This window comes from Kryptolebias marmoratus, linkage group LG15 (assembly GCF_001649575.2).
Source record: "Kryptolebias marmoratus isolate JLee-2015 linkage group LG15, ASM164957v2, whole genome shotgun sequence".
Classification (NCBI taxonomy): domain Eukaryota; kingdom Metazoa; phylum Chordata; class Actinopteri; order Cyprinodontiformes; family Rivulidae; genus Kryptolebias; species Kryptolebias marmoratus.
In genome coordinates, this window is record NC_051444.1 from 5,292,784 (window position 1) to 5,315,776 (window position 22,993).

The window sequence follows — 22,993 nt, forward strand, 5'->3', positions numbered from 1 at the left end:
AAAATTAAACGAAATAAACATTTGAAATATATGAGTTTGTATGTAATGTATGAATATAATATACAAGTTTCACTTTTTAAATGGAATTACTGAAATCAATCTACTTTTTCATGATATTCTAATTTTATGACCAGCCAGCACCTGTAGTCATTCTAGTGTAAGACAAGGTTGATTATCTGTGGCAGCCTGTAGGTGAGCATCCAATGATTATTTCCTAAAAAAAATCATTAAAATCCGTCCAGTGGTTCAAGAGATATTTTGCTAATTGTATAAACAGAAACACACACAAGAGCAAAAACATGATCACCTTCCACCTCTGTTGCCAGGTGATCATTTCTATTGATTTAGTTCATATTTAACCCAAATCTTTCATTCGTTTAATCCTTTAACAGCAGATCTAGTTTAAGGCCGGACTCACCTACAGCCTGGGAAGGAACAGAAGGATTTTCATTCAGTTCATCAATCTGAAACACAAGAAAATGTCTTACAGATCATACCACTTTTATACCGAGGTAAAACTGCGTTTGTTAGTATTGACAAAGACAAAATAAATGCAAGTGTTAAAGCAAAAGTAAAGACAAACAGAAAAATCAGACGTGCAGAGAGCAGAGAGTAACCTTCAGCAGTTTTTAGGTGTTGTTCAAAAGCCTTTTAGTCATGCTCAGAACATTAATTGCCTCACGGTTAGTTCAAATTAGGCATTTCCCTTCAGTTAATTCAGAGGATATCTGCATATTGACACAATTTTTATACATTTGGCTCTGTTCACTTTTAAATGTTTTCAGATAAAACATCTGACATCACCAGAGTTTTCTGTCCTGCAGCTGTTTTCGGTTATTTGTGTCTTTTTCTGTTTTAGCTGCTCTAAGTCAAAAATGCAAACTGTTAGACATTTTTAGCTAATTCTGATCTAGGCTTTTAATCTTGAGGCTTATTAAAGAATTAAAATCACTTGTTTTTGCGTAAGTCAACTCTTTCTGCTACACTTGGATAATTATATGTTTATCTGCTGGTGAGAGGTCTTCATTTGGCTGAAATATGTGAATGTGATCATCTATAATCATCCAGGCCTTTTGTGTAATGCCCATTTTCTTCTAAACACACCAAATAGTAGATTTAGTCATTTCATGTTGTTTCTCTGGTGACCTTTTCTTGTTGTTGATGCTTATTAGAGCTCATTTAACCACATGTTGTGAGTTTATAAGGCTGAGGAATCACTTCAATCCCATTCCAGTCACTTAACTTGAATAAATATGAGTGAACAGTTAAAGTTATAAAGATTGTGCCAAATATATATATATTAACCTGATGGTACATTCATCTGGATAAAGCAGGTACACTCTCAGATGTGATGTAAAAGTGTGGAAGGCAGGCAAAACTGCAAGCAAGCCGAATAAACTGTGCTTCCCTGAGTGATGCCCTGCCCTGTCCGTCTGTCCATCTGTTGGGACAGGAAGGAGCGAAGGGAGGGGGGGGATTCATGGACGAGAGGGGCTCAGTCACTTACAGACTCGTATGTGGGGGGAGAAGTGGGCAGCTCAGGGGGCTGCCCTCCTCCCATGGGATGCGGGAAGCTGTTGTAGGTTCCAACTGGAGTGTTAAAGGGTTCCTGGAGGAAAATTAAAACATGTTTTTTTTTATTTTTCTGTCACTGAAAATGTTGCATCCCCTTCTTTCTATACAGCTGAAGGAATAAAACTATTACCAAACTAAATATTGTGTTTAGGGTGCTATAATTACAACTACAGGGATATCAACAGGTGCGACATACACTTTTTTCTTTCAAAAATATTGCATTTAAGCTTTATAAAAATCATTTTTAAATACTTTGAGCGCAAAAAAAAATATTCCCCTTTGTTGGAATGTGCTGGTAGCTCTGATTTTTGTTTTAAAAAAAGAATGTTTAATGTAAACATATTACTAAACACATCTGAGGACTTACTAATTTTAACAGTAACAGAATTTATCTTTTATGGGTCAATATGATCATATTTACTACAAGCAAAAATTTAAACCAAGTCATTGTGCTGCAAAATCTTTTTCAACAAAATAAATCATGAAAAAATGATTAGTAACAGAATAAAAAGAATCCCTTACAGCTCCTTTAGGAGGTGGATAGTTGAAAGGTGTTGACATAGGCATAGGCATGGGCATAGGCATGGGCATGGCCATGGGCATAGCAGAAGCAGGAGGAGCACTGAAACCTCCACCTCCACCTCCTCCTCCTCCTCCATTCTTCCTGTCAGCATTCACATCAATCAGGTCAGCCTCCATTCCAGGACACACTTCGGGCTGTAAGGAGACAAGAGAGGACAATGTGTCGGTAATTTAACAAAACGCACAACGCCATTCTTCAATACTTAAAGGAGACGGTATCCTAAAACCTACGTGGACCACGGCGTCGGGTTCGTAGGGCACGTTATAGTTCTTGGCGATCTCTATCAGGTAGCGCTCGACTAAAATCTTGGGAGGAGCCTCCACGCTCAGTTTGTGCATCAGCTGTAAATATATCAGACATCCAATCAGACGGCACTGCAAGTTTCTAGACAAAAAGTATATACATTCCTAAAGATGCATCTGGGCAGTCAGCGGAAAAATATTGCCTACCCTATCATTGACTGTGCCAATTTGGTTTGTCCTGCACAGCTTTCCGTACTCCTTGCTATATTTTGCACACAGTTGATCTGATACCTGAAAAACAAAGAGCAAAAAAAAAAATTAGGAATGGCCTTACAGGACTAAATCTGATGGCAATACTGTCAGCTGTTATACTGAAGCAGAACTAACAATTTTCAGCTCAGAAACCTCCGACTGGAGACGAGGCGCTGCCCAGATGAGCGTGGACACTGCCTCCTGCAAACCTGGATCAAGTTCCCTGCCAGGCGAAAGAGAAATGGGTGAGAACTGTGACAGACGCACGCTGATCCACAGGTTTGTCTCGGTACTCACTTCATGGACTGAATAAGGCCAAAGCGAGTTAACAACAGGTCACAGTAAAGCTCAAGGATCTCCATGGCCTCAACCAGATAGTCCTCTCTGATGATGTGCTCAACTCGGATCCGGGCCCGCTCATCCTTACCTGATGACAGGTAATCTGCGATCTCCTTCCTTGCCTTTTGAGCGAGCTCAGCTTCATTTCAAATTTGCGAAGATGTGAAAGAAACTGTCAGTACTGGAACAACACATTAAATCACAACTACAACTCTCAAAGATTAAAAGCTGGACTCACTCTTCTTTTTCTCAAGGAGTTTGAGTCGGTTTATGACCAGCCGGAGGTTGACTCTGAGCCTCTCTGCTTTGAATCCTCCTCCGAGCATGATGATGATGACGATTGACAGACGGTCTGTGGACACAGGACAGTGTGAGAAGACCAGAATCTACACGGAAACATGTGGTCCAGAGTGACTCACCTTATCATGTGAGCATGACCAACCCATTGTAACAAAGTGACATCACAGTTTTACCTCCCCAAACAAATCAAACACGCATGTAAACAGCGGAAATCAAACAAAACACGGAATCAGCCTGACAGCTGAAACTACGCATCAATAAAATCGCAACTGCAAACGTTAGCTTGCTGCTAACAAGAGAAAACACGACATTAACGTTAACAACTCCCCTGTTGTGCTTTCTTTTACTTTTCTTTGATTAGTCATAATGTTACACAGATGTATGTTTTAGAACTCTGTGCCCGTACTGACATTTCAAACTGTTAGCTGGTCATTAGTTGGTTACTGGTTCTCTGCTGTGTTAGCTTCCGAGCTAAGGCTAAAAGCTATCAAAACAAAACAAACTGATCAGAAGCATTATTTATTTTTTCATATTTTACAAGAACTGAGTCATTTTAAAGACACCGACAGTAAATAAAGAGACAAAGACTCACCACTGGGTAGCAATCAACCTTAGACGCCAACTTATTTGGGTTTCGGTCCGTGTTTCGTCGCCTGATTCACTTCCGTAAAGAGCTGACATGACATCATGGAGACTTTAGCAGGGGGCGGGGCTTAGAGTCGAGTCATGCGCATGCGTGACCTGAGTCCACAAAAGGTTCAATGGAAAAAAAGGCCAACAATGACTTGTAAAATGTCATTATATATATTTAATATTATACAGCAAACAAAACCTTTCCCAGGTTCTTTAACAGTTTCAAAGGTACTTTTATAACAGAGTACTTAAATACAATTTTCTTCCTGAGTTTTGTTTGTCTTCCTGCTTTACATATTCATGAAGATGAAATCTGAATGAAAATGTTTCATTTAAATGTTTTATAAGAACTTATCTCTAGGACCTCATGTTATAATAAAGCCTCTAAAAGTTAAACAAGTAACATGTTTATGTTAAACTCCTGTATTTGTCACTTTGACGTTAGTTTGGAGACTTTCACAGGAAACCATGATTTGTTCATCGCTCTGCTGCAGGATAAACAAGACATGTGCAATGTTTCTTAGATTTAGAAAACATTTATGCGTTTTCACATGTAATGAATATTATTTTTTGGAGTTGATTCTGTTTTAATAAAAGAAGAAACACCAACATATTTGGGAACTTGATTCAGTTTAATGTAAATGGAAACATTTTTCACATATTTTTAGTTTTATTTAAAAAAAGAACCTATACAACGACACACTGGTCATCACCAACAGACCACTGCAGTCCTTACAACTTAAGTTTGGTGGCAGAAAAGGCTTTTTGTTTCTTCTTCTTTGAGGACTGGTCCTTCGCACTTTTGATCTGACTCTTGACCTGATCCTGCAGCTGAGAGAAGAAGGCCTGAGAGGACCGCAGAGATTTGTCTTTCCCCTCGTCCTGAAAAGAAAAGGAGTAACGTGGCGGGTGAGTCATTTCAGGAGGAGCCGAGTTATCCAAGAGGTAACGTAGAGTTTATCGTAGCATCATCAGGCGAGGTGTGTTCAGACAGGAAAGTGACTAGACTAAAAACACAAAAGCTAAAAATAGATGACCCGGTTTGTGACACGCAGGTAAAAAGTGAACTGATTCAGGATGCAGAACTGTGATTTTGTAGTGAAATATAAAATTAACACCATGCCCTTGAACAGTAGGATTCAGTAGAACTTTACATAAATACACAAAATACCTCAAAATATGAGAAATATAAACACAAGGATTCGTTCTTCTGAGTGCAGGATTTGGTCACAGTGTTCATATTAAAAACTACGATAACTCTGAGTGGGTTAATCCAGACCTACTGAGAGCTGAACGACTTTACTAAAATCTGCTAAAAAAGCTGAATCTGAGTCAGAAAAGTTTTTAAAAAAAGCAACATAGTAGATAAAGGCTAAAAGTAGCTAAATGCTAACTAAAAGTAGCAAAAGCTTAGCTAAACTCTAAAAGAAGCAAAAGGCTAGCTAAAAGCTGAAAGTAGCAGAATGGTAGCTAAAGAAAGTAAAAGTAGCAAAAGAAAATTAAATGAAAATAGAGCCAGAACGTTGAAGCAGATAGAACAATGTTTTTGGAGGATCCCAATGTTTTTTCTATGGGGAGAATATTTAATCCAGTTTAATATTTTGACAAAAACAAAATCATAGCACCCATCTCCTCCGTGAGCTGAACATTCTAGTGTGCAGAAGTAGCTAGATTGCGAAAAAAAACAACAGGAAAATAGAGTGAATGCTGGAATAAAAACACCCAACCTTGAGTATCGTGGCTTTGCCTCCTTTGGTGAGTTTCTTCAGGTTTTCTGTGACCTCAGCCTTGGAAACCTTTCTGTTCTCTCCGGCTCTGCTGGCCTCTTTGAGCTTTTGTCTCTTTTCTTTCTCCTTGATCTTCAGATGCTTCACTTTCTTTTTGTGACGCCTCTCACGCTTCTTGTCAGTCGCCGTCTTCTCAGTATCACCCAGAATATCTCCTGCTTTGTTCTTCTCCTTTAGGAAAAAAAGGAAACTTCTTAAGCAGGCTGTAAATAAATACTGCAGTAAATGTTAGTCAGTGTGTTGGCAGCCGACCTTGATTTCTTCTGGTGCGAGCAGCGTCGCATCACTTGTGCTGACTGGAGCCACTTCCTCCATGGTAATAGACGGTAAGTTAGAAACCACTTTGACCTCAGGAACAGGCTATTCAGGAGGAAAAAAAGATTAATTTTAACATTTATAACATTTGTTTTTTATTCCTCTGCTCTGTTTACACACAACAAGCTTAATGAAACGATGTTAATGAAGTTAAACATGTCTAAAAGGTTTATTAAAAGCTCATTAATCTATAATATAATAAATTCTGCATTTCTATTTCTTAGTTTTAGGTAGCTAAAGCAGAAAGAAGCTCACCGGTTTTGGTGTGAAGTGGAAGTTCGACAGAGCGTCCAACTTCAGGAAGAGCTGATCCATCAGTTTCTGAATTTCTACGTGGGCCGGGTTCTCCTCCTCCTCAGTATTTTGCTGGATGAAGAAAAACAACCAGGATGTTACAGTTTGTCTCAATTAGAGTAAAATAAAAAAGACAGAAGTCAAACCTGAGTCTGTTTGATGTATTCTTGCTCGTAGATTTCTGCCAGACTCTGTTTGCTCTTCTCGTGGTCCAAAGTTAGCCTCTTTTTGTACTCGAACACCTCCTCTTTGGGCTTCTCTTTGCGGACCACATCATCAAAAGCCTTAAAGAAGAAAAAGAAAAACAAAAAAATACTGCTCAATGTTACAGTAATAAAAGAACATCTTGTTCTTTCCAAAGAAATTGAAACAAGTTACCGTGACTAACCTGGTCTTTGATTCTCTGTTTGATGATGTCTTCAAGCTGTAGTGTGGTTTCCTCGGTGACGGCCGGGGCTGAAAAACAAGACCATTAAAATCGAACAGCTCACAGAAACACGTTCTTGCGATAAACTGCAACATTAAATGACAAAACAAAACTGTTCTAAACGTTCCCTCACCCGTCCTCGACGCCTGCTCAAACTCCACATCCTCCTCCAGCATGCTGTTCTCCGGACGGGTCTGCGCCGTCACCTCGCCCGACAGCTGCCACGACTTCTTTTCCAGAGCTGCCTTCTCCAGATCGCTGATCTTCTGCAACATCTGCAAGGTGGAACATCAACGGTTGCTGTTGGTGAACTAAAATCCACGCGGTCAGAGCTTTGAATTGGTGGGAGCTTTTAATGCTCAATACACAGAAAGTTCCCTTTGAGAATCAAATTTGTTGATTTAAACTACTCTTCAAACACATTTATTTAGTAGCTCCTAAGGAAGTTTAATTTATCAAATTTTCTTAACAAAAGAAACCAAAAAGCCAAAATGTTGTGCTTAAAATAAAATGTAAACTGCCATTTAGTCACTGACAGATCTCAAGTAATTTACAACATCTAGTAACTCATACTGATAATAAATAATTAGATTTGACCACAGTTAAACTCACTAAGACAAAATAAAACATGGATGAAAATAAACTTTATCCCTCTTTATGAAAATAAAATGGAGGACATGAAGTTTGAAATCTGTTCATGTAGATTCTCAGTCATCAAAGAGAAAGGGTTATCATAGCAAGCCGAATCAAAGAAATTTGAACTTCCTTTTTGTTTCTTGAAGATATTTTGCGTCTCATCTGAGATGAGGTGCGTCATCACCTTTCAGTTTTAAACTGAAAGGTGCAGAGTTTCAGGCTTATACACAGTGTAGGACTATTCATTTTAAGAGCTATTCAACTCATAAACAAATAACTTTCCCTCCTGATGGTCGTTACAATCCTTCAATCTGGTCGGCATATGTTCAATTATCAAGAAAAAAGTCCTGTCTCAGTCTGAGGCAGTGGTTCTCAACCGTCGGTGATGAGTCTTAGTCTGAAGCGTCTTAACAAGATGGATCGATGGATTGGGGCTTCGTCTGTAGTAATGAGGGCGTAGCTTCAGTCTGTTGTGGTGAAAAAGTCGAAAGGCAAAGCTCTTGATATACTGGTCCATCTAAGCTCCAATCGTCATGATCCAAACCTCATGTCCCCGTGGTCATGAGGTTTGGATCATGATCAAAAGACCAAGATTCTGGATACAAGCAGCTAAAATGAGCTCCGTCTGTAAGGTGGTCAGCCTCAGCCTTAGAGTTAAGGTGAGGAGCTCCGTCCTCCGGGGATTAGGGTTAGTCAGTTAAAGTGTTTTGGGCATTTCATTAGGAGACCTGGACGCCTCGCTTTGGAGGTTTTTACAGGCACATCTCTAATTTAACAGTTGATGAACACAACTACAATCAAAGGGTTGAAAAATCTGAAGTTAGCTCTACTTTAAACTGTAACATTTTCTTTCTGCTGGACACCTCCGCAGCTCGTTCGGTGGCGCAGACGCTCACTGTGCAAAGTCTGACTACAGCGTTTGCTCCCTCTCCCACTTTCTGCCTCGATCAATAAGATCCAGAAGGATCTGTCTCGTTTAAGTGCATTAATGGTGTACCATAATCCTCCGTAGACCTCGTCTCTTCCACTGAATCTCCTGCTGGGAATGCATGAGTGAAGAAAAGCTGCAGAGAAACTATTCCTCACATTCTCTGGAAAGCATCTGGTATTCATAATTAAAGATGGCTCTACTGAGAGACAGACCGGCTTTTACTCACCATTTCTCATCACAGAATATCAAAAAATGTTGCTCTGTTTCATTGACTCCATGATTCCTGACCAGAGCATTCATTTTACTTGATTTTTATCATTTCAACTCTCATACGACAGAAAGGTAAAAAAAAAAAAGAGTAGCAAAATAAACGAGCAACATCTGATTAAAAAGTAAATTACCTTCTCTTGTCGTTTCTCAAATGAAGATTTTAATTCTGAATTTTCTGTGTTCTGTGGAGCTTTTCCTCCAAAGATCTCTTCCATATCCTCTCCCTCGCTTTCTTCATCCCCCGAGAGGTTAAAGGTCACTTTCTTACAATGTGTTTTAGATCCACTTCCCTGTTCGTCCCTGACAAACACAAACAAGCAGGAATTCACCAAACATACTTCTTCCACAGATGATTAGAAAGGTTACATATCTCTGATCACACTTACTCATCATCGCCCTCTTCTTCACCATCATAATCATCATCTTCATCATCCATTTCTTCATAATCTTCTTCCTGGCTTTCACCCTCTCCATCTGACTGCTCATCACCTTTAGCTGGTTCTCTATCCACAGCATCAAAAAAGTCCTTGTACTTGAGATTTCTGGAACTCTTTTCCTGTTGAAATAAACAAAAAATATTAGATTTTCCTTTTCTGTCCCATCATGACACAAAGTCAGCTGAGATAAAACTCATACCGTTTGTTTCTTTTTCGAGGACATTATTTGCTCTAAGTCAAGATCACTGTCCTCATCAGAAGGCAGGTCCTGAAAGTAGTCAACATCGTCTTCATCTTCGTCTTCCTTTCCTTCTCGCTTGTCCATTTCATCAAGAAACGACTCCATCTCGGACAGTTTGAAGAACTTATCATCAACCTCAGAGGGAATCAGTTTTGTTTTGGAACCCGTCCTTGCATTTCCCTTCTTCTGCTTCTCTCGTTTCTCAAGAGCGTCCACATCAAAATTCAAATCAGAGTCACCCTCTGAGTCTCCCTCTGACCTGTCTTCTGCTTCCAGAGCATTTTTCTTTTTCAGTCTAGGTGGAGGTTTAATTGCCTTTTCATCATAGGTCACTTCTTCTTCCCCTTCATCCTCCTCAACTTCTTCTTCTTCCTCTTCCTCGTCCTCCTCCTCCTCTGACAGCAATGTTAAGGTCTGGTCTGCCAAAGCCCCATCAATGGCATTTTTAAAATGTTTCAGTACAGCTTCATTCTGTAGCTCCAGCTCCTGCCAAATCTGCTCCTCGTCGAAGTCGTCCACAACCAGCTGAGCCAATGGGCTGCTTTTACAACCTGCAGGCTCCTGAGATTTGTGGAGGTCATACAGCGTCTTGGTGAGGGAAGTAAAGTCTGCTGCAACTTCATCTTGAAGGCTGAAATGTTGAAACCAGACAATCAGTATAGCAGAAGTGATGTACTGTTAGAGGCAAAGTTTGTTTCATCGGAGTTCTGCAATCTTCATCTTTTATGCTCACATTTAGAATCAAATGTTTGCACAGAGATAATCTCTTACTTAAATGTCACTTCAAAATATAAGATATGATACAACTCTGCAGCACTCTTGTTCGACCTGTTTGGAGACAATTTTGGACGCATCGACACATCAATGTTGACAAACTCCAATAAAACTGTACTCCAGGTATTTCCTACCATTCATTGCTGTCGAAAATATTTAAAGTTGAAGTTGAAACCACATCTAGCTTCTTAATTATTAAGCAGGAAGCAAATAAAAATACAACAGTAAATAAAATTTATCCTTTTAAACCACTCCTTTAACACTTTGTAGCATTTTTTACTCATTGCTAACGTTAGCTTTAGCCGATAGTTAGCTAGCTAAACCTCTCCTTTACAAATATAAAAAATAAATAAAAACACAAGAACACTTGCCTTAAAAAGTTCTCTGGCTGCGCTGTGTTATCATTTATTATCTTGACACAGTCCTCCAACAGGCTGAACACATCTCCATTATTAGCCATGTTTCCCCACACATGTGAAGCTGTCTTTGTGTGTCGCGCGTAAACAGGCTCGAGCAGAAACTCGTCCGCTGCCCCAGTTTAGTTCCGACGTAAAAAAAAACATGGCGTCCGTTGTGCTAAAGGTTGCAGGTTGGTTTACGTAAACAAATGTATATCTGTAACATTTACGCTTTTTTCGTAATGTATTCTGACTTCTCATATATAAATATGGTTGTTTTCCGAGTCATCATTGAAATTTAAACATGTCTTCAGTGTTGTTAATCAAAGCTATGCTCAGTGTACTTCTTGCGTTTTTGGTTTAAGTAACGAGATTATAGCGAACGAATGCGCGTAGGATTACATTTTTACTTTACCTGATATTAGCAGTAACCTTTCAAAACACCCGAAATGTAAGCTGCTTAACACCAAACACTTAACAACGATGTAATTCATACATTTCCTAAGATGGTCCAAATATTTATCCAAACGCACAACCTTGTTTTATAATAGTCTGCAGTTTCCAACTTCTTTCTAAATATCAGGAAGTTTGTGTAAAATATTAAAGGTACGCATTGGAAATTATGAAATCAAACATAAAAAGGGTATCCAGATCTAGATCAAATGGTGCAAGTTGAAAGAGTTTGCTCCAGTTGATATATTGAATGCAATTCTGAAATGCAGGTAGGCACTCAATGTAAACAAAGCAGATTGTGCCAGAAACCATGTAGAAGCTTGAGTTATGTGACTGACCCACATTAGGCTGGTCATAGACTGTGTAGATAAACAAATATGGTAGTTAAATGTAACTTTTATTCCGTCACTTCAGCTGTTTCCATAGGTAAACAAACACACACGGTAGTTGGCATCCAGTCACATAAGTACCCTAATAAGTACCTTTAATACCAAATACATCTAGAATATACATATTAAAATAGTGGTGCAGATTTATAAACAGGAAAACATTGTTTAACCTTAAAAGAAAGAGTAAACCATATGTAAAACACTAGTTTTAAGACCAATCTAGTTGCTACATCTATTATATTAATTTGCTTTTTCAGTGGCAGGGATTTCCAGGTGTTCTCGCGTCTCCCTCCTGAGGGCACATTCAGTGACAGCACCCCTTCACCAGGGCGTTCCTGGATCCTTGTGGAAGCTGGGAAAACTGAACCACATAGCCATCGCCGTTCCCGACATGGAGAAGGCCACAGCTCTGTACCGGGACGTGCTCGGTGCCACGGTGAGCGACAGAGTCCCCCTGCCGGAGCACGGCGTCTACACCGTGTTCGTGCAGCTGGGCAACACTAAGCTGGAGCTGCTTCATCCTCTGGGGGAGAAGAGCCCCATCTCTGGTTTCCTACAGAAGAACAAGTCTGGAGGGTTGCACCACATCTGTATAGAGGTGAGAAAAACCGCTGGTGTAGAGATTGCTGTGTGACACATGTTCACCCTCTGATCACAAATGATATAAACCTACCAACACAGAGTATTGACACGTGTCAAAACAGGTGACTTTTTGTTTGTAATGAAGGCTGTATTTATAGCACAGACATCTTTATCTGTCAAAACAGGAAAAACTACTCAGTCCTTGAAGCATTGACACATCTGAAGGGAGTTGTCCATAATGTTTTTTATGCTTTATCATTTTAGATTTTAAACAGGTAAACCTTGTTCTTTTCAAAATTACAGTTAGGATTTTATTCTGCTTTATGTCCCAGATTTGGCAAATAAATATTACGAATGAGTTTTCAAAAATTGCAAAGACAATAACCAAAATAAAATATTTAATTAAAAAACACAGTTCTGACATCAGGATAGTACAAAGAAATATGAAACCTACTTCAAATTTTACCAACCTCCATAAAAATATGTTCGTTATCTTTCAGTGCAATAAAACCTGGTTTTATTTGGTCATATTTGAACACATAGATATTTGTTTTTTGTTTGAATCAAACTTGAGATCAGGGTTTATAATTACCACCTGCCTCTGGCAGCCATCTTGAATGGGGTTGTCTCAAAACGTTAATGACTGAGCGTTTTAATAAAATCCACCCAGTGGTGACTCTAACAGTAAATGTTACAATTTTAAGCATTGTGTAGTGCTTGAAGTATGTGTTAGAGATAATGCTCAACCACTACCACATCAAATTTTAGCTATATCTGTAAAATTGTCTGCCTTATAGCCATTTCTGTGTTTCTTAGGGTCACTTGGCTGAGGCAGCCATCTCGATTGAAGTGGAATATAAAAGTTAATCAGTTGTGCATCCTGTTATTACTTTCTTTAAAGGTTTTCCAAACGCAGCTAAGAACCTGCCACAGTTCCTCACAGGGCACAGTTTGAGCATTTCTCCTGTACGGTGGGGTCAAGTGTGCGACAGACTGATTGTGTTAAAGTTAACGATTAACAGATCTGCCTTCCCGTTTGCAGGTAGATGACATTAATGCTGCCGTGGCTGACCTGAAAGCAAAGAACATCAGAACTCTGTCAGAAGAACCGCGGATAGGCGCTCACGGGAAGCTCGTCATGTTTCTTCATCCTAAAGACTGTGACGGTGTGCTGGTGGAGCTGGAAGAAGCATGAACGGACCGTGGAAGCTGTTTATTAACATCTGTAAACTCCAGAGACACTTTGATAATCACAGTCATTAACTTCTCAGTTCAGGAAACTTGTCCTGACTTTCCTGTTTTGGTCTGAATTAATTATAGTCCACTGTGTGTTTTGACGGTTTCCATAAAAGGTGCAAATCATTGTTTTGTGACTTTTCAACAAAAACACTTCAGTACTATGATTTCATACATAGTTTTATTAACATAATAAGATAATAGTTGTCGTATTACAGTTTCTTTACAGTCATATAACACTTGTTATTTATTATCTGACTAAAACTGATCTGAACTTCTTAAACTGATTAACTTTGGGGGTAACTTTAGCCTATAATTCAATCAGTTTTACAGATAGGTAAGTGTTATTCAAATCCCTCTCAAAATAATTTAGTTGTCAGGCTACCAGTAGAGGGCGTGACAAGTCAAACAACTATTGATCAAAGTCCTGTACAAGTAAAACAACAAGTGGTAAAACCATACAAACAAAACAGTAAAGAAGATTATGCTACTATATAATAGACACATCTCAGTCTGGTGTATGTGCCACAGAATAATATTACATTTTTAAATGGCTTGAGCGTGTCCAGTGTTGGTGACGTCATCATTTAAAAGTTCGGGTTTCTCTGTTGTTCAAGTGACGCTGCAGTAAAAACCTGATCTAATCTTCGCTTTAATCTGCTTTTCTGCGCAGCCAGGATCATCTGCTCACCTGACTGTAGGAGCTGGGGGGTAAGGAGGCACATTTAATGACTTAAAAACAAACAACACAATTAGATAAGTGCGTCTGAAGTGACTGAAAAACAAGAGCAAAGACGGTAAAGAGAAAAAAAACAGCTAAATGTGGTCTCACTTGCATGTTCTTTAAGCAGAAACTGACTAGTATGAAAATAAAACTTAGTATTATAGTAAAGTCTGGTTTAAATAGGGAGAATCACTTTTTAAAAATCATTGAATAGCAGACAGAACTTAATCTCAGCTGGAAAAAACATTTATTTCTTTGTCAAATGAAAGAGGGTTGTCAAAAATAACCCCAGATGTGTCAAAAACTATAATATATATAAATATAAGATGGAGCTGGGTTGTTGAGAGCTTTGGATGTTAGAAGTAAGATTTTAAATTCTGTTCTGAATTTGACAGAGAGCCAATGGAAAGAAGCTAAAACCGGAGAAATCTGATTTAACTCTTATCAGAACTCTGGCAGCAACATTTTGGATCAACTGAAGACTTCTTAGTGGGATTTTTGAACATCCAGATAACAAAGAATTACATTGTTTTTTGTTTTGTTATGTTGGGGTGGGGGGGTAGTTTTCAAAAGGCCAAGGTCATATGAAGGAAGGTTACATTTTAAACCATCAGCAGAATAATGGAATGACATTTCATAATAATTCACAACTCAGCCAAGCAGAAGCATGTAAATAGAAAAAGGAACCAAGTCCGGCAACCACCAAGAAAACAGGGAAACAGGAGAGATTAAATTGCAAAACTGCATTACTGATGACGCAGGCTCACTCACAAACATTTTATATATTTCCTGTGAAAGGCTTTATTGGCTAACTTAGAAATGCCCTGAAGCTTTGCTGGAGAAATGGTGAAAAAATGTGTGTGTATGATGTCAATTTGTATTTCATGTAATGGGGCACTCTTAAACACGTCCTTGGCTCAATTTGTGAACAAGATTAGGCTTTGTTAAAGAATTAAAACAAGCTTCTACAGAATACTGACGACAGTTGTGTCCTTGTTCCAAAAACAATCGATGTTTACAGACTGCAGCTCAAAATTTCACTGTCTCACATTTCCTGTGTGTCAGCAGCTTCTGTGGAATATTCCAGGAAACTGCATCGTTGTTTTGTTTGATTATAAATGACATCTGCGGTGGTCGAAAGTGATTTTAAAAGTGGGAAAAGTTGCATTTTTGCTTGACATGAGACCGAAACCTTCCATAAATTCCCCATTCATCACCACAGACTGCAGCACACAAATAAGAATCGTAAGGAGTCACGTTCCAGCTCAAGGACAACATGTCTCCAAAAATAAACAAAAATACTGTGTACAGAAACTGAAAATCAAACCCAAAACACCAAAAAGACCTATGTAAAAAAAGTAGTATGAAAACAAGATGTTTAAATACCTTAATGTGAACAAAATGGATCCTACTGGCGTTTAAAATTACTCACAAAGAGACATTTAACTTAGAACCACTTTTGAAGCACAGTAGTGGCAGCATCGTGAGCTGAAAGACTCCGTTCAACAGGGTCTTTACTGGGTCTCTTGCATAGTCATCCTAGAGAAATATCTTCAGAACAAAACCCAGGTCCATGTGGAAATCAAACCCTCAACCTTTAAATTAACTTCAGTTCTGACAGCTGTTGTGTCAAACTTGTAAAAGCCCAAGGCTTAAAACGTAGCACAAATTTACTGAACTGTGGCAAGCAAAAGGTCAGAAATCTGTTCATTGAATCTCTGCACCCAGAATCATTATCCAGATACAATTTCTTTTAGACTAGTTAAATTTAGTTATGCTTTGAGCCATTAAACCATCTGTAATGTATACCAAATTGGAGAAAGAAAAAAAGTTTCAAATTGGAACATCACCAGCAGACATATCTGATAAAACTGATCTGATACAAAAAAGTGAATTAAGCAGATTTGAATTTGTAGATGAGCCATAAACAATTTAGTGTTTAGTTACAGATTTGTGCCCAAAACCCCATAATTATGGTTCAGTTTAACTTCCAGGTTTTATAAATATTTTAGTGATTTAGTTCAGTAAGACTTGTGCATTCAATAAACATTTTACAAGGCTTTTAAATTTGGCTGTGCTGCAACCTTGAGTGGTTGCTGAAGCAGGACAATCTGACATTTGAGCTACAGATGATTGTGTCGCAGCAGGGTGCTTATTGTGGCTCACACTGTACATTTAAGACACCTCAAGCACTAGAAAAACAGTAATTATACAAGTCACTCATTAACTGGAGCCTGAAACCCCCCCCCCCCAAGGTTTTTCAGTTTCAGTTGTAAACACTGACCAGTTCCCTTTTCTTTAACCGTCTGAAGTCATCTCTGGTAGGAGAAGTGAAACAGGATCAGTTTATTCCAGAGTTAAAAACAAAGACCAGACAAGTCAGAACGTAGAGGGTTTTATTAATTTGAGCTTTCAACTACTTGACAAACAAAGATGACATGAGCAAAGCCATTTATGGAAAACTTTCATGCAACAGCTTTTAATTTTACAGAAGTGTAAAGCAGACATGAGTACAATTACTTTGACTAGCTTGCTAGTTTCTGGAAAAATAGGGAGATTATAATGAAGCTGTTGCAGATCTGGACCCATTTTAGCTGCTTTCACCCAGAGTGTGTTTGTCGAACAGATATTCAGCCATGCCGTTCTTAGGAGCTCCCATGCGGCGCAGGTTGGTTATGTAGTCTCCCAGCTGCTTGATGGCCTTCACCTGCTCTTCCAGGTAGTGATTCTCAATGAAGTCGCACAGCTGGAGGGAAAGAGCATAGAGTTTAGAGCTTCGGTCAACTAGAAGAGTTCACTGAACTGCTGAACACGTTAAACCATTCTGTTTGACGTACAGATAAACCCCTTGTTTTAAGTGTGCAAAGACCAGATCTATCCAGTTATTTAACACTTACATGTGGGTCGTTGTGAGTGGAGCAGAGCTTGTGGCAGTCCAGCAGAGACTGGTTCACGCTCTTCTCGAGCTGCAGGGCACATTCAAGAGCCTCAATGCCACTGCCCCACTCGTCCCGGTCTGGCTTCTGCAAGACAAAACCAGTTGGATTAGTTTGAGACAGCTTCATGAGGAAGAGGGTCAACCTCATTTCAAGCCTTTTAATCAGACGTAACCAGGTTTACAGTTTAACGTTTTACAGACCTTCAGGGAGTGGTTACAGGAGATAAGCAACACATCCCCCTCTCACACCCATTATCTTCTCAGGCTCACCCAGCACTTTCATACACTGATCTTTAAAGTTTGATACCTTGACATCTTGCAGGAAGATCCTTCCTCCCCTCTTGTTCTGCAGTTTCATCAGCTTCTCAGCATGCTCGCGCTCCTCATGTGACTGATCCCGGAAGTACTTGGCGAAGTTGGCGAGCGCCACATCATCCCGGTCGAAGTAGTACGCCTGCAAAAGTGCGAGGTAGAGACCAGTTCACATCTTGTTTAGGAGTTGGCAACTTTCCTCACAATCCAATCTTAACCAACATTTGCATTAGTTGTACTTCTTGTAACAAAAGGCAATAAAAAAACTAGTTCCCCTTTTTAAACCGACAGGTATTATATAGCCAGCTTCCCCCTCCCCAGATGTGCTTACTTCTCTAATGAAACTCACCATGGACAGGTAGACATAGGAGGCATACAGCTCCAGGTTGATCTGCCTGTTGATGGCGGCCTCGCAGTCCTGGTGGAAGTTCTGTCTCACCTGGGAAGTCATGATTCTGAAAGACAGACACCTGGTTGATTAGCGGGCAAGCTGGAGAGAACTGGAACAATGCAGTTTTACATACAGAAGTACTCAATTAAATAGAGTAGCTAATTGAAATGTGCGTGGTACAGCGTTTAAAAAGAGCAGAAATAACTTTAAACCATAACATTACGGCTGGTTTATCTAACAAGACTTTCATAACCTTATTAGACACGCCTAAAATGCGGGCTTCGTCCTGATAATAACTTTAAAACAAATGCGCAAGACCTGGAGAGCGCCAACAATAAGGAGGGCGACATGAGCGGAGGAGGGGTGTAACAACAAGAACAAAAACAATGTTACCTAGAACACAACCAAATTTAACCAAACCTCCGAGGAACAAAAGACAAACGAAGAGTTCAGAACTCGGATGGAAATCTGCTTACCTGATTTTGGTGGAGAGTTGGTTTTCGATGTTCGAGATGGCTGCGTTGGTTAGCAAATCAGTTAGCGCTCGAGCTAAGCGAGTTGTAGTTCAACTTAACCGATGTCTCAAAGCTGCTCGATGGAAATTAAATTAAAGACGTGACTGGTTCGGTCCCGCGGTGTTTCCTGGACAGTTAAAAAGGTTGCCGTTCAAGCACTGTTGAAGCAGGTAACCTTTACTGTCCGCTAACGAAAGGATGAACTGTAAGTGTTTACGCCGCACCCTGGGTTTATATAGGCCGAGCGGACTGTGCGTCACTTCCGGAAGAGGGTGGAGCCTAGCTGTAACCAAGTGGACCTGGGTTCTCAGAAAACACCATAAATAAAAGATAATAAAATGATATTCTCGTTGACATAAAATATGTTTATTTGCTTAAGTTGACTTAAACTAAAAATTTGACAATGCGGTGTCTGACAGTAAACGTATACCTGCACTCAGCCTTTGTGGCACAACTTTTTTTTTTTACCTTAATTTGTGAAAACAAAAGCTAGCTAAGTAGCTAACTAGCTACTTTTATTGATCCCAGAGGGACATTGAAAAGGTCCAGTAGCTATAAAAACAAATTAAACACATTTAAAAACAAAAAAACTCAGTTAAGAAATACTCCACTGAATGTTCAGTTATGACTTTTATAATTATATTAAACTTAAATACAATCTCAATGAAGTCCTTTAAAATAATCAACTAAAAGTATCTTAACATGATTTTTGTTCATGTATAGTTTATAGTTCCCTTGTTACAATTTATAAAGCACTCAACACATTAATGTTGATGTTATTTCACTCAATTTATCTAAAATTTGATAAATTGTGCCTCTGTACCTATCCAATTTAATAACTTTTTGCATTCTAGTAGTAGACCACTACAATTAAACGCATTCCACAATGATTTTTTTAAAGCCCAAAGTCTCAAGTCTGTGACAAGGCCAGGAACTAACAGGTTTTACAACATAAATGACTTTCATGACTCATCTAGGAACACGTGACATGACTCAGCTCTTTCTGATTTTTTTGTTTTCCTACCATGACATTTAAAAAGAAGATTAAGTAACAGGTTTATAGTCACGTACCTGATTAGTTGTCATATTGAGAAATGATTCTGTTTTTAAATTGTAAGTCTTAAGACGTCTTTACTCAATATGGAAGATTTAACTCTAACATAAATTGACAGAGGGGCACATTCCACCTCATCCTAAATACTTCTGATTTACTAATATGTACAAAGACCCTGCAGCATCTCCCACAAGACTCTACTATTGAAATATATCATTCCTGTAAGAGTTCACAGCAGTTCAGCAATCCCAACAGATTATTTTATAATGGTTGTTTACCATCTTGTTACATCAGAGCACTCAGGTGTACAGAAATCTCAAGAGTGTGGGGTATCGACGGTAACACAAGTGTGCGCAGATGAAGTGAAAGAAAAGGTTAACTAAAGTCAGAAGAGTCGCTAAACTAGTTGTGCAACTACGATGTTTCCGTAAGTAATTGTTAGAACCGCTGATTCTTTATGCTTATAAAACGCATCAGCTGGTTTTATTGGTTACAAACACTACGATCCAACGTTACTTGTGAGACGTTTCACAATTCTTTCCAACTCTGATAAAAAAATATAAATTTATAACTGACAAGTAAATCCCATCTTTGTCTCCAATTGGTCCCAAAATATTTTATATCCTTTGTCCCGAAAACTTGGGTGTTTCTAAATTTAAAATACGTGGAAGTGTTTTCAGCCACGGTCTTTCCAGTACTGCATTTCGGTAAGAAATGAGCTTACGACAGGTCACGCAACCAGTGTCTAATTCAGCACAATTTACCGATTCATGTGACATTTTTCCATTCCTCACAGCTCCTAAAGTACCAGCAGGTCAGCAGAAACATGACCATTTCCACCTGTAAATAATGCAGGTGTTGGTGTCTGGTGTCGAGACCTGTGGTTATCACCATGACTCATGCAAACGGCTGAACACGAGTTCAGAACAAAAGAACTCTTAGATACTATACCTTCTCTCTACTAAAACAGTAAATATTGCCAATTTGTCAACCATGTCCAGTTTACAGGCAATAAATGCATCAACTGAGCTTCAAACTTCAAATTAAACTCAGAAATTTTCAGTCATGTCATAACAAGCAAGTATTGGACTCTGATGTTTTATATGATATTCAACTGTTAAGATAATCCAGATATCGACTTTCACAAACCTTTAAATTGACGGGATGTATTGGGCTGAGTTAGAATCACGTCACAACTCGATTATGGGATATAAACATCGCTTCACAAAAACATTCTGCAACAGCAGCAACAATTTAAAGTTTTTACAAACTTTATTTATGAAATGAAAAAGTTTAGTCAAAGAGGCCGAATCCCATGTCGTCATCAGACTCCTCAGACTCTTCTTTCTTCTCTTCCTTCTTCTCCTCAGCAGCTACAAAACAGACAAGTCACTTCCAGCATCGTTTTACATTACATACTTCATTACATTTTTACAACAATCTCACTGAACAAATGCCTTAAGAACATGTCACAAAAATGTCATTACCATTTTTTCTACAGACAGTAAGATTTAACTTATATTTCTCAGCAACATTTCATTCTAAAGGAGCACAACACACATGCCAGTGTGTGTTTAGAAAATATACTTTTTGTGCCAAGTGTCACTGATTCTGACAAACAAGGTGCTAAGCTGAAATGCTCACCTGCAGCAGGAGCTGCAGCTCCGCCTGAGCCAGCACCTGCAGAGCTGGCAACAGCTACGGCGCCTCCTGCTGGCATGCTGGCCAGTTTACCGTAACCTGAGGAGAAACGAGTTGGCAGAGATGAAGTACATCTGATGGTCGAGACACGCAGCAGTAATGAGATAGGTCAAAAACACTTAATACGGGGTATGATTCAGCAGCACGGCAAATTCTCTGTTTTACTGGATTTACAATTAAATTTATAATTTTAACTAACTGAGCATCAATCAACACGCTCAGGTCAGAAGAAATTTGGTAAAATTTTCTAGTTAACTGTGACAATACAATTATTAATAATTAAAAAAATAAAAGGACATCTGAATCAGCCTCAAGCCAGCTAACTGTAGCCAAAGAATCAAGCATTATGTGTTTCCAAAGAAATGTGTTCTAACTTATAAATATATTTTACAACTGGCTGTGTTAATTGTTCCATTAATTTTTGATTCATCCAGTTTACAAACTTTTAAAACAAAAGATTGCATGTCACTGTTATTATAGCAAGCCACAAGAGTTTAACTTATTCACATTTCGAAACTTTTTCAAAGTCATTTTAACAGTTTTTCTATATCATGGACAAGTTTTGGTCTTGTTATAGAATCAAACATTAAAAACCGAGTTTAGACCTTCAAATCTGGTACAAAATAGTTTAGATAAAACTCAAATAAAGCCTTTCAGAGTTAAAAGTCACTTGCAGTTGCTTAAATCTAGAGAGTCATAAAAGATTTCAGCAACACCATTTAAACATCTACTAAACACAAACATATGACAAACAGAAAAAGGGGACAAACTTACCGCTGGCAATCACCTCATTCACATTTTTGCCTTTAAGCTCAGAGATGACCTATTAAAGAGAAGAAATCTCATCAAGATCTGCTGGTGATGAAATTGCAGCCACGTCATTGAAAAACAAAAAAAGCAGACGGCTCCATACCTTCGTCATGCGTGTGTCGTCAGCCTCGATGCCAACGCTCTCCAGGATCTTCTTCAGGTCTTTGGCTTCAGGGCTTTCATTGCCACCGAGGGCAGTGAGCAGGTAAGCAGCAACGTAACGCATCCTGTAACACAAATTTCATCTTTTAGGACTGAATAAAACAGCTCGCCAGACCAATGTATAGATACAATCCATTATTAAGTGGCTGCGTATTTATATTTTATATGTACATATTTATATAAAATTTGTTAAAAAATATCAGGCAGATACTTTATAGAAACACCCCTTTTAAATAATGAAATGCAGACGCTGAAACCCTATTATACTAATAGCTTATCAAGTGTTTACAGATCATTTTGTGATCTGTAAAAGCTATATTTTTGTTCCAGTAATACGAGTTGTAATCTGTTTTTTATTATTTTTTTAGAAATCTTACACATACAGTAGCTGAAGCTTTGACACAACTGTTACCAATATACATTTCGAGGTGTTTTCATGATAAGAAATTGGATTTTTCAAACCCTACATACAGATCGGTGCTCATTTCCTGAGAATGAGCGACATCTCAGTGACACCGGCATCTTATTGAGAGCTAAACATGTCTCTGCTTTAATCCACCTTTTATTCTCAGTGATAAACCCGACTCAGAAGTGGAAACGGGGGGAAATCTTTTTGTTTTTCTACCCATGAAGCAGCGTGTTCTTCCCTCCCGCTGCTAGGCTAACAGCTAACCAAGAAGCGTCTAAGCTAGCAGTAAAAGACAAAATTCTCGCCAAGATGGCGCCTTTTAATGTTTTAAGCTGTCGGGGTTGGAAGTTCAGTGTTTTACTTTTGACATCAGCACTGTTTTTTGAAGGTTGATGCTTTAATTTTGTTTTTAAACAGACACTCACTTGAGCGAGGCAGGAGAACGCGTGTTCACTTCGAGGTTGGCTCGAACAGAAAGGAAGTGACGTACCTGGAAATGAGCGGAAGTAACTTTCTTCTTCTTCGCACAGGATAAAAAGTAAATTAAACCCTCCAGCTGTCCTGCTGCACCGGAGTGTGTCTGACAACTACTGAATAAAACACCTTTATAAACAAGAAGTTTATATATATATTTAAAGTAAAACTATAAATGTTAGGAAGAATAGCTTTAGTAAAGAATATAAATTAATTATCCTCTCTTTAAGTAACAGTTTCAAACTGATATCCCTTAAAAAATTAAGTCCTCAGACATCATTTCCTTTTTAGGCTCTTGCTCTGAACAACTTGAAGGTTAAACAAAAATACCATTCAAAAAACATCATGGACTCATTCCCTGAAGGTAGTTTTACATGGTATGCAGGAAAAACCTTTAGAGCACCTTTAA

The 22,993-nt window shown here is 38.7% G+C and overlaps 5 protein-coding genes across 6 annotated transcripts in view; 1 reads left to right on the forward strand and 4 right to left on the reverse strand.

The window, feature by feature from the left end:
- Positions 1-4,009, reverse strand: part of ist1 (IST1 factor associated with ESCRT-III) — a 7,743-nt gene extending 3,734 nt beyond the window's left edge. The window contains exons 1-9 of one of the 2 annotated variants that reach the window (XM_017403903.3): positions 3,884-4,009; positions 3,230-3,343; positions 2,950-3,130; positions 2,788-2,875; positions 2,608-2,691; positions 2,389-2,499; positions 2,098-2,292; positions 1,508-1,609; positions 419-425 (exon numbers count right to left, since the gene is read on the reverse strand). In XM_017403903.3, the coding sequence (XP_017259392.1) occupies positions 419-425; positions 1,508-1,609; positions 2,098-2,292; positions 2,389-2,499; positions 2,608-2,691; positions 2,788-2,875; positions 2,950-3,130; positions 3,230-3,317 (856 nt within the window). In that variant the 5' untranslated portion in view covers positions 3,318-3,343; positions 3,884-4,009. Of the gene's footprint in view, positions 1-418; positions 465-1,507; positions 1,610-2,097; positions 2,293-2,388; positions 2,500-2,607; positions 2,692-2,787; positions 2,876-2,949; positions 3,131-3,229; positions 3,344-3,883 lie in introns of both variants that reach the window. The other variant, XM_017403898.3, reaches the window with a different exon arrangement.
- A 528-nt stretch (positions 4,010-4,537) lies between these two features.
- Positions 4,538-10,558, reverse strand: mphosph10 (M-phase phosphoprotein 10 (U3 small nucleolar ribonucleoprotein)). The gene is made up of 11 exons (XM_017403887.3): positions 10,408-10,558; positions 9,221-9,893; positions 8,971-9,140; positions 8,716-8,884; positions 6,881-7,022; positions 6,709-6,776; positions 6,467-6,604; positions 6,282-6,392; positions 5,964-6,071; positions 5,652-5,882; positions 4,538-4,806 (listed from the first exon to the last, which is right to left on the reverse strand). Exons 1-11 carry the CDS (start codon positions 10,494-10,496, stop codon positions 4,657-4,659), a joined length of 2,049 nt encoding a protein of 682 aa, XP_017259376.1. The 5' UTR covers positions 10,497-10,558; the 3' UTR covers positions 4,538-4,656.
- mcee (methylmalonyl CoA epimerase) lies at positions 10,559-13,658 on the forward strand. Its single transcript, XM_017403909.1, has 3 exons — positions 10,559-10,625; positions 11,534-11,874; positions 12,901-13,658. The coding sequence occupies exons 1-3, from the start codon at positions 10,598-10,600 to the stop codon at positions 13,051-13,053; spliced, it is 522 nt and encodes a 173-aa protein (XP_017259398.1). The 5' UTR covers positions 10,559-10,597; the 3' UTR covers positions 13,054-13,658.
- A 2,539-nt stretch (positions 13,659-16,197) lies between these two features.
- LOC108229810 (ferritin, heavy subunit) lies at positions 16,198-18,197 on the reverse strand. The gene is made up of 5 exons (XM_017405481.2): positions 17,936-18,197; positions 17,418-17,523; positions 17,064-17,210; positions 16,716-16,841; positions 16,198-16,564 (listed from the first exon to the last, which is right to left on the reverse strand). Exons 2-5 carry the CDS (start codon positions 17,517-17,519, stop codon positions 16,409-16,411), a joined length of 531 nt encoding a protein of 176 aa, XP_017260970.1. The 5' UTR covers positions 17,520-17,523; positions 17,936-18,197; the 3' UTR covers positions 16,198-16,408.
- A 2,084-nt stretch (positions 18,198-20,281) lies between these two features.
- rplp2l (ribosomal protein, large P2, like) lies at positions 20,282-22,630 on the reverse strand. Its single transcript, XM_017440957.2, has 5 exons — positions 22,536-22,630; positions 21,643-21,766; positions 21,504-21,552; positions 20,673-20,768; positions 20,282-20,401 (listed from the first exon to the last, which is right to left on the reverse strand). Exons 2-5 carry the CDS (start codon positions 21,763-21,765, stop codon positions 20,322-20,324), a joined length of 348 nt encoding a protein of 115 aa, XP_017296446.1. The 5' UTR covers position 21,766; positions 22,536-22,630; the 3' UTR covers positions 20,282-20,321.
- Positions 22,631-22,993: the final 363 nt, after the last annotated feature.

Excerpts from the sequence above, each read along its gene's own strand:
- mphosph10 (XM_017403887.3), bottom strand. The coding sequence starts at position 10,496 with ATGGCTAATAATGGAGATGTGTTCAGCCTGTTGGAGGACTGTGTCAAG. Across the intron at positions 8,885-8,970 it reads GAAGAAGAGGGCGATGATGA|GGACGAACAGGGAAGTGGAT; the intron begins GTAAGTGTGATC and ends TGTGTTTGTCAG. Across the intron at positions 4,807-5,651 it reads GCAAAGCCACGATACTCAAG|GACGAGGGGAAAGACAAATC; the intron begins GTTGGGTGTTTT and ends TTTTCTTTTCAG.
- mcee (XM_017403909.1), top strand. The coding sequence starts at position 10,598 with ATGGCGTCCGTTGTGCTAAAGGTTGCAG. Across the intron at positions 10,626-11,533 it reads CGTTGTGCTAAAGGTTGCAG|TGGCAGGGATTTCCAGGTGT; the intron begins GTTGGTTTACGT and ends TTGCTTTTTCAG. Across the intron at positions 11,875-12,900 it reads TGCACCACATCTGTATAGAG|GTAGATGACATTAATGCTGC; the intron begins GTGAGAAAAACC and ends TCCCGTTTGCAG.
- LOC108229810 (XM_017405481.2), bottom strand. The coding sequence starts at position 17,519 with ATGACTTCCCAGGTGAGACAGAACTTCCACCAGGACTGCGAGGCCGCC. Across the intron at positions 17,211-17,417 it reads CCTATGTCTACCTGTCCATG|GCGTACTACTTCGACCGGGA; the intron begins GTGAGTTTCATT and ends GCACTTTTGCAG. Across the intron at positions 16,565-16,715 it reads CCACTCACAACGACCCACAT|CTGTGCGACTTCATTGAGAA; the intron begins GTAAGTGTTAAA and ends CTTTCCCTCCAG.
- rplp2l (XM_017440957.2), bottom strand. The coding sequence starts at position 21,765 with ATGCGTTACGTTGCTGCTTACCTGCTCACTGCCCTCGGTGGCAATGAA. Across the intron at positions 21,553-21,642 it reads ACGACACACGCATGACGAAG|GTCATCTCTGAGCTTAAAGG; the intron begins GTATGGAGCCGT and ends TCTCTTTAATAG. Across the intron at positions 20,769-21,503 it reads GAATGAGGTGATTGCCAGCG|GTTACGGTAAACTGGCCAGC; the intron begins GTAAGTTTGTCC and ends GTTTCTCCTCAG.